This window comes from Oryzias melastigma, linkage group LG6, assembly GCF_002922805.2.
Source record: "Oryzias melastigma strain HK-1 linkage group LG6, ASM292280v2, whole genome shotgun sequence".
Lineage (NCBI taxonomy): Eukaryota > Metazoa > Chordata > Actinopteri > Beloniformes > Adrianichthyidae > Oryzias > Oryzias melastigma.
The window spans coordinates 27,437,603-27,453,767 of NC_050517.1; the positions used below are offsets into that span (position 1 = coordinate 27,437,603).

Here is a 16,165-nt window from a genome sequence, read left to right on the forward strand (position 1 = left end):
CCCCATTAATAACAGAGACTCCCACAGTGGGGCGACACGTGCACGCTCCCTCGCCTTTCCGGTTTCTGTTCGTCTGGCACATCTCCCCCGCTCTCGCTGCTGGTTCAAACACGGCTAGCAAGGTGACCCTGAATCCCAGGCTGTGCGAGCGCGTGCACGTGCGCGCGTCGCCGTGCGCTCCTGCTCCGCTCAGTCCCAGTAATTAACACTGGCCACTAATGAAGTCCAGCTGCTCAGCAAGAGGACGAGGCCTGAGCCAAAATCTGCCACAGATCGCTCTTCGATCCGTCTCCTCTTCATTTCAACTATTGATCGCCGTTCCCCCGCCTCCCTCAACGCCGCCTCCTCCTCCTGATGACTCCCTCTGCACCTCCTACACTTTCACATCTGCACCAGTCCTACAGTCAATCTTTCCTCCTTATTTTGTGCTTTATTTTCCTTTAAAAAAAATCAGACTTTTGGAGGAAGTTTGGTCCATGAAGATCTTCACTTCCTCGTCCCAGCTGACATCCGGATCATAACAGTACGGCTGGACATTACCCATATTCATGGATGTTTTTATGTAGCAGCGCTGAAGATTTTCACTAGCAATACATATAGTTATCATAATCAGACAGGGGGGATCAGGGGCGGGGCTTTTCAAGCTCAGCTCCAAAAGCCACGCCCCCTTAGAAGAGATTTTGGAAACAGAGGCTTCAAATCAACATGACTTTTGAGACATTTAAGCTGTGGAATTAAGGTTAAAAACGTCATAATCATAATTAAAACACTACTGGGAATGTTTTTTTTAAATAAAAAATCTGTCATGGGGGAACTTTAAACAAAAACATACTTTTATTGTCAGACAGTGCCCAAAAATTCAGTTTATTTATAATTTTCTATAAATATTTCTTCATTTTTAGAAAGGATACATTTAAATAAATACGTATTTCTGCTATTTCTGGACGTGGTTTGAGGATGAAACATTTTGACTAGATGGTTTGTGTTGCTGAAACAGGATTCTTTCTTTGAACTCTAGTTTTTTTTCTTTACTGTCAGATGCAAAACCAAAAACTGTGAAAGTCGTACAAAATCATTTTAACATGAAACCAGCATCAGAAGAACACTTGGAACCACATCTGTAACAATGGAGCCACGCTCGCAGCAACACAACTGTTCTCACTCACATGGAAATACAAAAAGACTTTCCGCAGAAACATTTGTTGTGTATTTGGCGGTGTCAGCACACAGGTCAGCCATGAGCTGCATGAAGCACATATGCAGAAATCAGAGCTGAACAAACACGTTCTCTGGTGTCCTTCCTCTCTCTGTGTTTCTGCAGCACACTCACTCCCAGCTGTGACAGATGCGGCTGTCGCAGGAGAAAATGAATTCAGAATAGTTAGAGAATTAAGCAGGGAGTTAATTGTCGCCTGGCCCCCTTTTATGAAGCGCGTAAAGGCAAAGCGCCTTGTTTTTCCCCTGCAAAAATTAGCCAGCGGAGATGGAGCGAGCGCGTCTGTGTGTAATTGCTCTTCTCTCTCCAGCAGCTGCCGCGTCCACACCTGGACGGGCCGAGGAGAGGGGACCGTAAAGGGAGGAGGCGGCAGGTACGGCCCGCCGTCTCCTCCGTAAACAGCCGCCTAACTAAGACATCACTCACTCAAAGCAGACACCAGTTGAGATAGCTGATGTTGCATGCACAGATATCCTCGAAGGGAACGAGCGGCGGCGGCTCGCGCTCGTTGCTGAGCGTTGTGATGCTGTTCGGGTCTCTCCCAGCCTGTTTGTCAGTGTGTCCTATTAGGTTTCCAAACAGCTTGTAATGACTGGTAATAAACAGCAGAAGAGGAGGAAGGTAAATCAAGCGAGAAGATGACAAAATGAGCTCTCCAGGGGACCTCCATGCTCCCAGCCTTCAAAACACAAACACACACAGACGGGCAGAAATATGCCAACACTTCTGACTATTTGTGTTGATAACAGAGCAGACCAAACTATTCTGCATGTTTGTTTAGAGGAAATCAGAGAGGAAAGCAGCCAGCAGCCGTTCACCAGTCCAAGAGTGTAATCCTAAAACAACATCAAATGATGATGGAGAAATGATTCAACCAGATGGGAGTTTTTAGACCAAAATCTGACACATTCTGGAAACTCAAACCCAATGAAAATGGTTTGAAATATATATTTAAATAAACGGAATGCCTTTCATTGCTTTACATTCATTATTCATCCTTAATTGTTTATTTTTTTATTGTCTTACATACCATCATTAATAGTGTTACACCCAAACAGGAAGCTACAAAAGCTGGAAATACTAAATTCCAAATTTTACTCCCTTTATTTAACTGACTGCTGTTGGACTTAAAAATGTAAAATATATTTAAAAAAAGAAGTAAAAAATATACAGATCTTTAAAGACAAACATATTTAAACAACATTTTGTACAATTAATTCTGTTTAAATGAACCTTTTCAAATATTTGATGCTCATTTATTAAAAATCTAATTGGTCAAAACTTAAAAAATGTAAGAAACCCTATTTAATAAGTGAATTGGAACATTATTTTTGTTAAATTAATATGATAAATCAAAACGTTTGATTTTTTACTTATATAAAAAATTGAATTTCTGTTTTTTTATTTTTATGTTTGAATACATTTTTTTTTCTTCAACTAATTTTTTAAACAAAAAACTGTTTAAAATAATTATTTTTTATCTTTGCAAAGGTGGGTTAACATCATGATTAAACATTAAAAATAAATTTTTTATATTAATTTCCCAAATGGCATGTTTTTATTATTACTTCTCAGTTTTTAATGGAATATTTTCATCAGTATTTAAGTTTCCCTCTTATAATCATTTGGAAATTTTACTTGAATTGAAAAGTTTGATGCCGTCTGTCCGGATGAACCATCTATAGAGATTTATATCTTTATATTTAAGTGCATTTATCTTAGGATTTAATGTTTACATCATGAAATGTTTTCTTTCAGTTTACTTCAACAGTTAAGCCCCCAGCAACTGTATGTGAAAAAACTACAGCAAACCCTGAAGTTTTATAACTTTTCCTGACAAAATATCGTCAACCACACAATAAGCACTCAAGTTTTTCCAATTAAGAAGCTCCACTAACTCAAATTGAGCTTCAACTGTCAGATTTGACAAAGTTTTACCTCAAAACGGGTGACTTTTCTTGGTACGCTGCAAAGCCAAACATTTAAATACGTCCTAAATAAATTACTTTTTCGGTCCATCTCACTTCCTGTTGTGTCTTCTCTTCCTCCCTCCTGCGTGGTCCCCTCTTCCGCTACTCCCCAGTCCCTCACCCCTTCATCATCGCTCCCTCCTTCCCTCTGGTGTCACAGCTCGCTGGCTCCAGGTGGCGAGGGAGGAGGGGACACAGGGAGGGATGGAAGGCAGGAGGAGGGGGCTACCGTCATCTGTTCTGACGTTCAGACCCGCATCCTGCTCCGTTTCAACGGTATTTCATTTACATACTTCAACATTTTTTTTCTAGACTTTTAAATGAAGTAGATCTGTTTTTGTCTTCGAAAGTCTGTTGTGATCAATGAAATCTTGCAATCGGATGAAGAGGAATGTAACCTTATATATACAACTGAGCTCACAATTAAAACGATTTGATCCCTTCAGAACAGCATTTTTTAGGATGAAAAAAAATCAATGTAGAAGTTCTAAGATAGTTTTCCTTCCGCTCCACTTGCTGCACGTCTCCTCAGGCTTCAGCACAGATGATGATGTTGGAGAACAAACAGGAAGTCCGCCTCATGCAGATCAACTTTTCCTTGTGAGGATCTTTCAAAGGTGCTGAATATTCTGGAGCAAAAATGAAATTTTCCCAGGAAAAAGGCGAAAAATATTGAATAAAAAAAATACAATGAATTCACATTGTCATATATTTAACTTACTGCTGTCATGATATTATTGTTTTGTGTGCGATTAATTAATCGTGACTTGTAATTAATTAATCTAATTAGTCGATTTTAATCACAATCATTTTAAACCAAATAATTGCTGTTAAAAGCCTAATTTTGAGATGTTTTATTTAAGTTTGTGACATTGTGATGCAGTAAAAGATCAAAATAAAACTATAAAAGTGGCTTTATTACTTTTTTTTAATTAATAAAACTTCTAACCTTTACTTTGACACTGCCTAGGGGTATGCTTTTTTCAAAATTGAAAAAAATAAAATAAAATAAAAAGAAAAAAAATCAACAACAATTCCAACATTAATATAGCTTATTGCACAGTTTATCACATAAGCAAGACAGTAGAAAAGACATGAGAGTGATTTTATAGTTTCCTTCAACCTCTTTGGGTGAATTTGATCATTTTAAAAACTGGGATAAAGCAGAAAAGAATCTAGAAAGGACGAAATGAAACACTGCGGAGGAATTGAACTATTTAGTCTGGACCTGTTACCATGAGAACGCGACTCACCGCGTATTAAACAGTCCACTTTTATAAAAAAAAATAAAAATAAAAATATAGCAGAACTGAAGCTCTAATAATTTATCTAATAATTTATTTAATATATATATATATATTTTCAACGACCATGGTATGAGCAGGATTAAATGCTCCTCCAGGTGTGCGGAACACGAAAGTAACCATCTAACGCAAAAATTAGATTAATGCGATTAAAAAAATGTATGCGCTAACATGTCTGTAATTAATTGACGCTGTAATTTGACAGTTCTTACTCATTTACAAGTTCATACAATCATCCATTGATCTATTTCCAAAGTGGTCTTTTTCTTAGGTATATGACATATTTTGCCAAATCAAATAAAAGGCGTTGCAACAAAAATGGCGAGCTTGACGCACATGGATCTAATAGATCTTTCATCAGAATGGAGTGGAGCAGGAAGCTTCTGGAGCTGGACTGCAAAATCTACGTAATCGCTTTTGGCTTTTTTCAACCAACTGCAAAATTCACCACGATTTGGAAAAACAAATACCGTATTTCTTTTCATAGATTGGCCAGGAGTGCGACTTATACTCAGGAGCAACCTTTTTGTGATTTTTGAAAACATAAATTGGCTCAACCGTTGCACTTTAGCAGTTGTTTCCCACTAATACCCACTAGAGGGCGCTGTAGGATTGTGTATCAGTATTTGCTGCTGGCAGCAATGCAGAAGAAGAAGCGCCGTCCAAAACAAACATGGCTGAGAATCTGATCGTTCCCCTCATGAGCGCTAGAATGTTTTCTTATTAGCATCAAGACATTATTATTATTATTGTTTCTATTTTTTCTCTCCTTGGACTAATCAAACTGCAGGTCAGCAGGTCACCTCCTCCTGAAAACGTTTTCAGGTGAGGAGGGGGCGCCGACACTTGAACACATGCCCACTCGCACGTGCACGAGCGGGCCCTGAAACCACATCGTCCACCTACCACTGACTCTAAAAGCTTCTTATTTGCCTCATTAAGTCTTCAGTGACACAGAGTCAGCAGAGCGAACTCGCTCTAAACACAGACAGGTGAGGGGGGTGGGAGGTGGGAAAGGGGGGGGGGGCACTCAGCTGTACAGAAAGGTGCGATCGGCACAGCCACCACCGCCACCCGCGAGACCCTCAACAGCGGTCAGACACATCACACAAATAAAAGCCACCTCCTCCAGACACTAATAAACTGACATGGGGGGGGTCTCAGACATCACACTGACGGGGGGGGTCTGAAGGATCTACAGCCGGAGCGTCCAGATGTAAACAGGTAAGTAAAGCTCATGCTGAGGACACATCGTTAGACACCGCGGTCCACATGGGGGGGCGGGGGCACTTAGATCCAGGTGAGTGGACACCCCCATACCTCCAAGGCATCTGTGAGATGGGGAGGACAATGAAGCGTGCAGCCAGCAGCAGGGATCGGGGTGAATGAGGGGTAAAACTGAGCAGGCTGGACCAAAACATTCAAATTTCCTCTCTGGCAAAGGCTTCCCCGCTTTTCTTCTTCTTCTTCTCTCCAACGTCTGCAGACACCTTCTGGCCTCAGCCACGAACCCAACTGCTTCCTGCGAGTCTGCGTAGCCACACCACACACCCAGGACTTCAGAGTTGGCTCCCGAATAACAGTGATTCCCTCCCAACTCCAGCAGCAAGCAATCCGAGCTGCTGCTGAGTGAATATTAATGAAAATCTGGACGGTGCTGATCGTAGACGGCAAGAGAAAAAGGACAAATTTAAAACCAGTGAAGGTTGGAAAAGTCAAGAAGAAGACAAAAAATAAAGAATTAAACCAAAACAAACATGGATGCCATATTTCATCATTTATGGCAAACGAAAATGAAGGAAAAGCCTCCTATACGAGCGGCAGGGTTTGATTAATAGACGTCTTGCTGGTCTTAATGAGCGGCTGAAGCTCGCCGACAGGAAACAGGACTCCAACCACAGAGCTGTCAGCCCAAACAAAGGAGAGCACCTTCGAGGAGGTGATTCAGCATGGGGTCATCCCAACGTTAAATCTGTCAAAAATCTCCACGTGGATCCCGTCTCACGTTTGACTAAAACATTTGGGTTGAAGGCAGCAGGCGAGAGGAAGAGGAGGAAATCTGGGTTATCGAAAAGAGGAAGAGCATCCCGTTACGTCTGGAGTCAAACTAGCGTCTGCTCTGGAGAAACCTTTTGGAGATTTGGTGAGGTTAAAATGTGTGACAGCCACACACATACATTTAATACACATGAACTATTTAATAAAATTGTATTTTTCCTTTTGTTACATAAAAAAATCTAAACACATTTTTACCAAATTACTGTGAATTTCCGATTTGAAAACAACCTTTTGTCAACATTAATTAAATCTGAGTTATTTTTAAATGCTCACATTTAAAAACATAACATAGAAGTACAAAACCAAGAAATCTTTTATTCTTCTTAATGCTCTGAAGGTCAAGGAGCCACAGGTTGTTGTCTCAGTTTTCCAACGGTTTATAACATAATTCAGCCAATCACAATTCAGAAATACTATAAACACTTTTTTTAATAAAGTGCTGAGGGTTTAATATTATTGATTTTATGACAGGAGCCTGCAAGCTAGTGGAAATGTGAACGTGGGCTGTATTTGGGCCTCATCACCCAACTGGACATTTAATCATTTTAGGTTTTTAGGATGTCAGATTTACTGTAAAAAAAAGTAGTAGCATGTGTCCCAATTGCCTTTTTCAAACAAAGTTTTTCACGCTAGGCATTCTGCACAAAGTAGCCTGAAGTGGGTCGACAATATTGACTTAATTTGACTCCACCCACCTCAACATCATTAATAAAATGGACAAATATGTGGAAAAAGTAAATGGAGTTTTACTAATATTTTTAAATGAAATTTAAGATTTCTTATTGTGGTGGACAGATAAAGAAATAATTGCTTTCTTTTTTTTTTAAATCAGCCTTCAAACTTAGAAACAGAAATTCATATTTTTCACCAAAATAAAGTGGAACTTGCCAGTTTGGACGGAACAAATCTTCATTTTGGAAATTATTTTTAAACCACTTGGGTTGCTCCTTTGAAAGAGAACATTTCTTTTGTCAATTAAGTAAAATACCAAAAAAATAAAATAAAAAGGAAGCAGTGGGGGCACTTACTTTTTTAGCACTGTCAATCTTAGAGGTGAAACTTTATTGACAATAGCGCTTGATAAGAGTGATTTCTAGCTTTTAAGAGGCTAAATTTCCTGCTGTGAAGCGGTCACTGCAGTGATTAGCGAAGCATTAACGGCGCCGCGCTGACTTCACTCTGACTTTTTGAGCATGTTTTTTTAAATATGGCCTTAACGCACCTTCATCATCCTGACTGGATATGAAGTAATATAGAAAACAAAAGCGGCTTTCTGGCTCACATATGCAAATTGGAGAACACAAACACACACACACAAACACACACACTTGTCATCAACTTCTTCATGATGTGCAGCTGCACAGCAGATAATAATAAAGCTGCCAGGAATGGCGTCCGGGGAGACAGAAGAGGGGCAAAGAAAAAAACTAATGGAGTCGACATAAAAAATCTCCTCATATATTAGAAAACGGTCTGCGATACGTCTTGTTACCTCAAACATATGAACGAAATTAAGCAGCATGGGTAATCAAAGTCCAGCAGGTGCTGAGCAGCTGCACGCATCAACACCAACAACTTCCCTCTTTGTCCCACCTCTTCTTCTCTTTCATGTTCTTGCATCCGTTCATCCCTGATGACCCCCCCTCCCCAACAGCATCCCTCCACCCCCCACATTAAAAAAACCCTCATATTATCACTCAACAGTGACTTCACATTTCCACGTCTCTCTTCCACCTGCTCCACACTATGTAGAAACAGAAAAGCTCAACATGCCGTAAAAATAAACGCACTAAATAAAAATCTGCTTATTTTATGTTTTGCAAGTATTAAAAAATATTATAGCTAAAGTAAGAATTCTTAGTCATTTTTCCAAACCCTGACGACAGACTTTTTTTTTTATTTAAATATATATTTTAATTTTAAGACAAATTTCTAAAGGGCCTGTTTTTGCAGAGTACTTTGATGTTTAAACATGTGAGGAATATATGAGAAAGGCTCCTATATTTTTTCCCAAGTTAAAAGCATTTTTTAACTATAATTATGCATTTTCTGACATTTTTAAAGACATATTTTCTGCAGAGCAGCAGAAGCTCATTAGAAACTGAATTCTGGTTTGTGTGCGGGTCTGCTAACGTAGAAGTTAGCCTTCACTAATTTCCCATCAGGCCTTTGTTTGTTTATACTCTCTCCAGCTAGCTTATAGCACCTCACAACCCCAAGCTAACAATAGTGCAGCAAAAACAAAAACGGGGAACAATATTGGAGCTGCCAAGCTGTTCAGTTTTGAGCCAGATGTCAGCTCAGACGAGGAAAACTACGACGTTAATGGATCTATTTGACCAGCTTCAGAACTGGAGTGGAGCAGTGAGACTTTGGCTAGTTACTGACGAGCTTTTTCAACCACTGGTTTTCATCTGCTCCTGTTCCAACATGATCATAATCATGACTATAATCCTAAATTATTTTATACATCCCCACCATTATGGCAGAGACTTTTATGCCAGATGCCCTTCCATCTTGTCTAAGCCCTGTATTTAATCCGGGCTAGGGACCGGCGCAGGGAGACCCAGACTTAGAATGTAAGGATTGTAGAAGGTCAAAATTTATAAAAAAATAGTTTTCAGAAACACAGGACAAATGATGAATACTGTGATAGAAAAACAAAAAATGAATAAACACTAGAAAGGACTCAGGTGGAGGATGCGTCGTTGAGCAAAGGAAGCTGTAAATCAGCAATCACTCACAGCACAAGACAACTCTGGAAAAGTGCTGCCGGAAACAGACACCAAGCATCATCTGTGAAGTTCTAAAACTTTCTAAGTACCTCAAAGGAGCTAAAAATTTAAACTAATATCAATTTTGAACATTTTAAACACTTCTTTCTAACATCATGCACAAAGAAAGACCTCTTTAGGGTGTAAAACCATTGATAAATCAGTTCTATAGACTTAACGTAAATCTGTTTTTAGCGTCACGTTAGCGTACATTGAAATTTAAGTTTATCATTTTTTAAGTTTCAATATAGCAAATGCTTGTACCAATTTTCACGACTGATGGAAACAAATCTGTGCCAGCCTCCCTGACCTCCAGCTGCTACCATGGCAACAATATTTGAGAAGGTGGAAATGATTGACTTCATTATTAAAACATTTTGTTCGACAATTTAGAAAAAGCTCAATTTTGGGATAAATCAAAGATAAAGTGCCGTTTTATTTCCTTTTCACAACTTTTTCATCCAACTTTCTGGTTTCCTCGTGTGTGCTCCTTTTCACATTTACTTGTGCGGAGCACTTTGAAGTCCTCAGCGCATGAATTGTGTCAAAAATGAAGCTGTCTTACAGAAGGGGACCACAGCACAGGAGGAGCGCCCCTTTCCTGCACAGATTCTCCTTCTTCCTCTCGCTTTGACCCGTTTGTCCTCCTCCTGCCTCCCGTCTCCCTCTGACAGCATCATTAACAGGACCGCAGGGTGCGGCATGTTTGAATCCCTGAGCGATGTGACAGAAACATCACATTCTGCAGAACCCGCTTCAGATGGAAATGAGTCCTTCCAGATGAAACTGAAGGGATAACCGTCTAGGAACAGAAAAATCACCCAAATATTCAACTGAAACTGCTCAGGCGGGACACAAGTCCAAACTCTGGTCCTCCAAAAATATAAAACTTCCCTTTTTTTCTTTTTGAACTTTAGATTAGAAACACTTTTTAATACCTTTATTATTAAAAGAAGTATTCTTTTTATGCTATTTATGCTACTTTTGCGTGTTTTTATACTGCTGTTATGTGTTTATTGTGTATTTTTCCTTCTACTGTTGTGCGATTTTATTCATCTGTTGTGCATATTCTTACTGCTATTGTGTGTTTTTAAATCTCCTGTAATGTTTTTTATACTTCTGTTGTGCATTTTTATGCTGTTATTTTGTGTTTTTAAAACTCCTGTAAAGTTTTTTTATACTACTGTTGTGTATTTTATACTGCTGTTGTGTATTTATTGTGTATTTTTATCCAGCTGTTATGTTTTTCCACTGCTGTTGAGTGTTTTATACGACAACAGTGGTTTTTATAGTACTATTATGTATTTTTATTTTGCTTTTGTGTATTTTTTTTACTTCTGTTAAGTGTTTTTATCCTGCTTTTGTGTAACTTTATTCTTTCATTGTATGTTTTTATGACTCTAAATGTTTTTATTCTGCTGTTGTGTGTTTTTTTATTGCTTTTGTGTTTTATATTGCCAATGTGTATTTTTTTTACTGCAGTTATGCGTTTTTACTACTCTAGTTTGTTTTTACACTACTGTTGGGTATTTTTTTTTACTGGTGTTAAGGTTTTTTTTTTTACTGCTATTGTGTTATTTGATACTTCTGCTGTGTGTTTTACTACTTTAGTCAATTTTTATAATACTGTTTAGTATTTTATGCAGCTGTTAAGTGTTTTTTACAGCTATTGTGTATTTTAATATGACTGTTCTATGTTTTTACTACTGTTGTGTGTTTTTATAATGTTGTTGTGCATTTTTCTTCATTCTGCTGTGTGTTTTATACTGGAATTGTGCACCTGATTGTGCATTAAACACTGCAGTCACACATTTTTCAGCTGCACATGTAAAAATAATGTTTGGTCATAAGAATTTCCATCTTAATGTCAATAAATAAACTGTTTAAATGTTTTTTCTTCCAAGTTTTAAAACATTGACTAAAAGTTTACAGCATGAATATTTACGTTATGTTTTACTTTTGCTCATAATTACTAAACTGTCGTGGATCTAAGCAACTTTTCCAACTTTTCATACTAAATGTTAGTTTTGCTTACATCTATTTTGACTTAAGGAAGCAAAGTGAAAACCTGAAGTAGAAACACAGATTATTATTTATCTTTTAAACCAAGAAAGAGATATTTCTGCTCTGTTAGATAATGTTTAAGAGTGGGGGGGTGAAATATTTAAAAAGAGGAACGGCGCAACAATTTGACTCTGTTTTATAATTAATCTGTAAGAGGATGTAACACAATTAGCCGTTTAATTAACCCAGAAGTGACACAGTGTGTGTAGATTGGGGATGAAGAAGAGGCGGGATCCCTGTGTGAACGGATTCTTAGGATGAAGGGAAACCAAAAGCAAAAACAGGAGGGAAAAAAAAAATCAAATGTGTGTCACGTTTAACCAGAAAAGCAGCTAAAAAAAGAAATTAATACGCTCCCCAGTCTAAATCAAGAATGAAGTCAGTGTCTCTCAGATTATGTCTGGAGGGGGGGGTTAATGCTTTCCAGTCCCAGGACATTTCCACACAAACAGACTCAGCTCTGAGTCCATCAGTGACTGTCAGGTGTGCAGTTGGAGGGAATGCCCCCCCCTCCAGCAATTCAAGGGTCTGCCTCGTTAATCTCCATGACGACAGAGATGCCACAGCAGAAAATTATCTGCAAGTGATGAAAGAAAGTCTCCGGGGAACATCATGAAGATCCACCCAAAACACAAAGCTTTTTAACTCAAACACAACTGTACCATCCAGCGTTTTTAACACTTTCAAACACTGCAGCGCGTACATTCTTTCAGATACATCAACAGTTTACGTAATTAATATATTTCCAGATGAGAAATAATTAGCACAAAAACGAAATGTGACACCAGAGCAGTGACAAAACCCAAATGTCAGGAATATTCCACTCTTTGTAATTCCCCTCCAAAACACTAGGTGTCACTGCTTGGTTTACAATGGTAAATCACTCCAAAAAGTCTGAGATTTTGTAAGTTTAACAAAATATAGATTCTTTTATATAAAGTTTATTTGTAAACTTTTGTCGGTTAAAGAAAACTGTATGATTACGTTAAACTTTTTGTATATCTGCAATTTTTGCTGCAACAAATACCAGATTTTGCCGCAATTTTGCATTTTTTACATCAATAATATATGTAGCATTTATATAAGCACCAATTTGACCTTTTCTAAAACATGTATCACAATATCTACGAAGGTCAATTGGATGCAACTTATAGAAACTGGAATAATACTTTCTGCTGCGGTTGAAACTAGGGGCGGAGCTAAAACATTTTATATCAGGGGGCGGGAGGAGATCAGAAGACTTTGGAAGGGTGGTAAATGAGAACAAAAATAAAAGGATCAAAAATACTGATTTCAGGAAGCGGGGAACACTGTAGTTTTATTTTTATGATTGTTTTATTTATTTTAAAAATATCACACATTATTTTCGCAATGCTTAAAGAAGCTTGTATTGATGATTTCTTAATCTTTGTCAATAATGATACTAATAATGGCTCAAAAATTAAGAGGGCAAGGCGGGGCAAAGCTTTTTGCCCCCCTTAGCTCCGCCCCTGGTTGAAACCTTCAGTTATAAGCTTCTTTCCTGCCACAATTTGTGTTAAAATTTTTCTTTTAAACATTTAATTTAGACCAATTAAGAGTGATTCTTTTGGTGATCTTTGATGTGAAAGCCTTTCTGAGCATCAACATCCACCCTTCTGTGGAAGCTCATGTCTGCATCGTAATCAGTTTAACATATTTATCATATCTGACAATGACGACTCCCAAATTATCCGAAAATCTGACCTTTAACTACCAAAGGATTAGAAAGACATGAATGGTTTCCTAAAAGCTCACATAAACCACCTGCCTCAGACCTCTGTGTGTGACTGCAGGCCTCTGAATGGACCGGCGTCCCTTTAAACGAGCTGAAGCCTTCACAGACGGACACGGAAACGCAGCAGGAAGACAAAGCCGAGAGGCCGACTTACCGATCATGTGGTTGGCGACGTGAATCTGGATCTCTCTTTCCGTCTCGAACGTCATTTGGCATTTAATACACTGGTAGGTCTTTTTCTGGGGCAAAAAGAGAAAATAACAGGGAAAAAAAAAAGAATAACATTACAATGGGAGCACAGGAACTCTCCTGTGGATCAAGCGAAATAAATGACATTTCAAACTGCTAAAGTGCAGAAATCAGCTTTAAAAGTAATAATTCAGCAAAACAACAAACCGCTGGGTTCAAGAATAAAAAGCAAAACTTAGGAAACATAAATTACTAAGAAACACACAATTGTTCTTCCGAAAAGTGCAATTTTGCACAGTCCGGATGGCTGGTGAGCAGAAGTGAGCCGCCGCTGGAGCGAGTTCAGAAATGGATCTAAAAGGGTGTGAGAGGAGAAAATATGAGGCGTGTGAACGCTTTTTCTAACAGGCTGACATGAATATTTGTGTCTGAGGAGGAAGACGCGAGAAAAACAAACTAAACGACCTTAAACACTTCTAAACACTGCAGGTGTTTTTATGTTTTCTGTCCACTGATAATATTTACCGCAGTCAGTGAAAATTTTATGCGCAAAAAAGGAAAAAATACAACAATTTATTATATACAAATATGAATACGTTTTAATCTTTGACTATTTGCAACTGTAAAAAGTATTATATACCAAAAGCAACTTTTTAATTATTTTTTCTATGAAAAATGTCCAAATCTAAGCAGTTGAAATGTACAGCATTTGGAAATACAAATAATTTTCTGTTGTTCTAGTGGCTTAAGACATAATTTAACACATGTATGTTCATTCAAAAAGTAAAAAAAAAAAAAAGTCTTTTGTTCAGATGAGTCGAGCATTAAACACTTTTATTTACATATAATCTCTGTCCTAAAATAGAATATTTTATATATATATATATATATATATATATATATATATATATATATAAATCAGAGTAAAGAAACAATTCTATAAACCAAATGCATGGCAAACATTTTCTTTGGTCAGAACAGTTTTAGCTGTTTTGGAATTTATGTTTTTTATTAAATTTATAAGAAAATTAAAAAAAAAATACATAAAATAAAAGAAGAAAAAGACAGAAGAACAATGTGGATGAATGGAAACCCTAATGAATTCGGAGATCATTCACGCACAAAAACATGCAGAAAACACACAACTGCCCGTGCACACTCACACTCTGAAACTGTTGCTAGACTAAGCAGAAACAAAAGGTGCAGGTAGGACATCTGAAACAGACACACGCATTAGGAAGTACACTCTCCCACACACACACCGCAGAGCCTGACTGTCAATATCAAGCAGAGTGAACATTTCCCACAATGCTTCAGCGAGAACCAGCAGCCGGACCCAGAGGGGCTCTGCTGACACTCGCTGACGTACACGTGAGCGCGCATACATGAGTCACTGATGCACACTGACACACAACACCGATAACGTCTACATCTGTGAAAACTGACATCCTGGAAAACGGTTTCACGTCTTTCTTCCAGAAGCAAACATCAGAAAAAGCTGGAAATATCAAATTCTGATACATTTCTGACAAAATATAAAATTAGGAAAAATCTGCTATATTTATAGTTTATATTATTCTAAACTAGTAAGAACAAAATAGAATATATTTTTTCAACCATAAATATTTCTAATTAAACAATGTTACTAGGAAAAAAATATTCTCTGCATCTAAAAAGTCAACAGATGATGTCATTTCCTGTTCGTTAGCATTAGCATTCACAAGAGTCAGATCATTGTGGTGGTCCGAGCTGCTCTGACTGCAACAAGCCTCAAACAGTGTCTCTTTTAATAGATAACAAATTCTTAAAATGTTATTTTAGAAAATCCAGGAAAAATAGTTGATTCCACTGCAGGAAAAAGAAAAGATTTATTCAGATGTTTATGGATCCTCTCCGTAAAACAAAATGTTCTTCATTTCGTCTTGTGTGCATCACTGAAATAGAAGGTCATGTGACAGCAACAACCCATAAGCATCTAATGTGGAGGTTTCAAACTCCCGGGCCGCAGATTGGTAACAATCTATGGGACAGTTGGTAAAAAAATGACTTGCATTTTTTTCTGTTTTTTTCTATAGTCTGATTCTAAAGGAAGTTTTATTTTTGAAAAACTACTGGCACATGTCAAGTGATGTGTGGAAAATCAATCCCCTACTTTCTTAAAGCAGCTGTGCTGTCCACTAAACTAAAACTCCCAGACTAGCAAAGTTTAAAAAAAAAAAAAACGTATTTGGAAAGTTTCTTTTTGCAGAAAAGAGCCATAGACAAAACAAAACAAGAGCTTTTGGCTTCAAAATAAAAGAAATCAGACAAAAACCCAGAGTCTTAACTACAAATATGAATTCATTACAACAGTTGTTTCCACAGACCACAATAATAATGATGTAGAATATTCATGAACTGACTGTTAACGTTCACATGGATGCTGCTAATAAAGTAGATCAAATGATGGATTCAAGTTTATTATTATATTTATATCTTATTTTTGTTTTTTTTTGGTCAAATTCAGGGACAAACTTCTATGGCTATAATGTGTGACCTGACAGACGTGTTACTTCAGGACCCCTGCCTGCCGGACTCACCTTGGGTACCGGTGACGCCTCGGCCTTCTTCGCCACAGCGCTGGTTTCCGGGCTGACCTCCGGGTGGTCCGTCTGGACATGGCTCTCCAGATCCTCCGGGGTTTCAAACTTCACGCCGCACTCGGGACACCTCAACCCAGAGGCAGCCTTTTCCCCCTGCGTGTCTCCGGGCGTGACCGCTCCTCCCAGGCTGGGACTTTGGCCGTTTGTTCCCCTGATTTCAACAACAAACAGATTTCAGGGGTTTTTTTGGGG

At 38.2% G+C, this 16,165-nt stretch overlaps 1 protein-coding gene across 7 annotated transcripts in view; it reads right to left on the reverse strand.

Annotated features, from left to right (window-relative positions):
- The window catches only part of znf423 (zinc finger protein 423), a 178,922-nt gene that overhangs the window by 69,643 nt on the left and 93,114 nt on the right, over positions 1-16,165 (reverse strand). For all 7 annotated transcript variants that reach the window (XM_024281572.2, XM_024281579.2, XM_024281574.2 and 4 more), the window contains 2 exons: positions 15,911-16,124; positions 13,297-13,381 (listed from right to left, as the gene is read on the reverse strand). In XM_024281572.2, the coding sequence (XP_024137340.1) occupies positions 13,297-13,381; positions 15,911-16,124 (299 nt within the window). The remainder of the gene's footprint in view (positions 1-13,296; positions 13,382-15,910; positions 16,125-16,165) is intronic.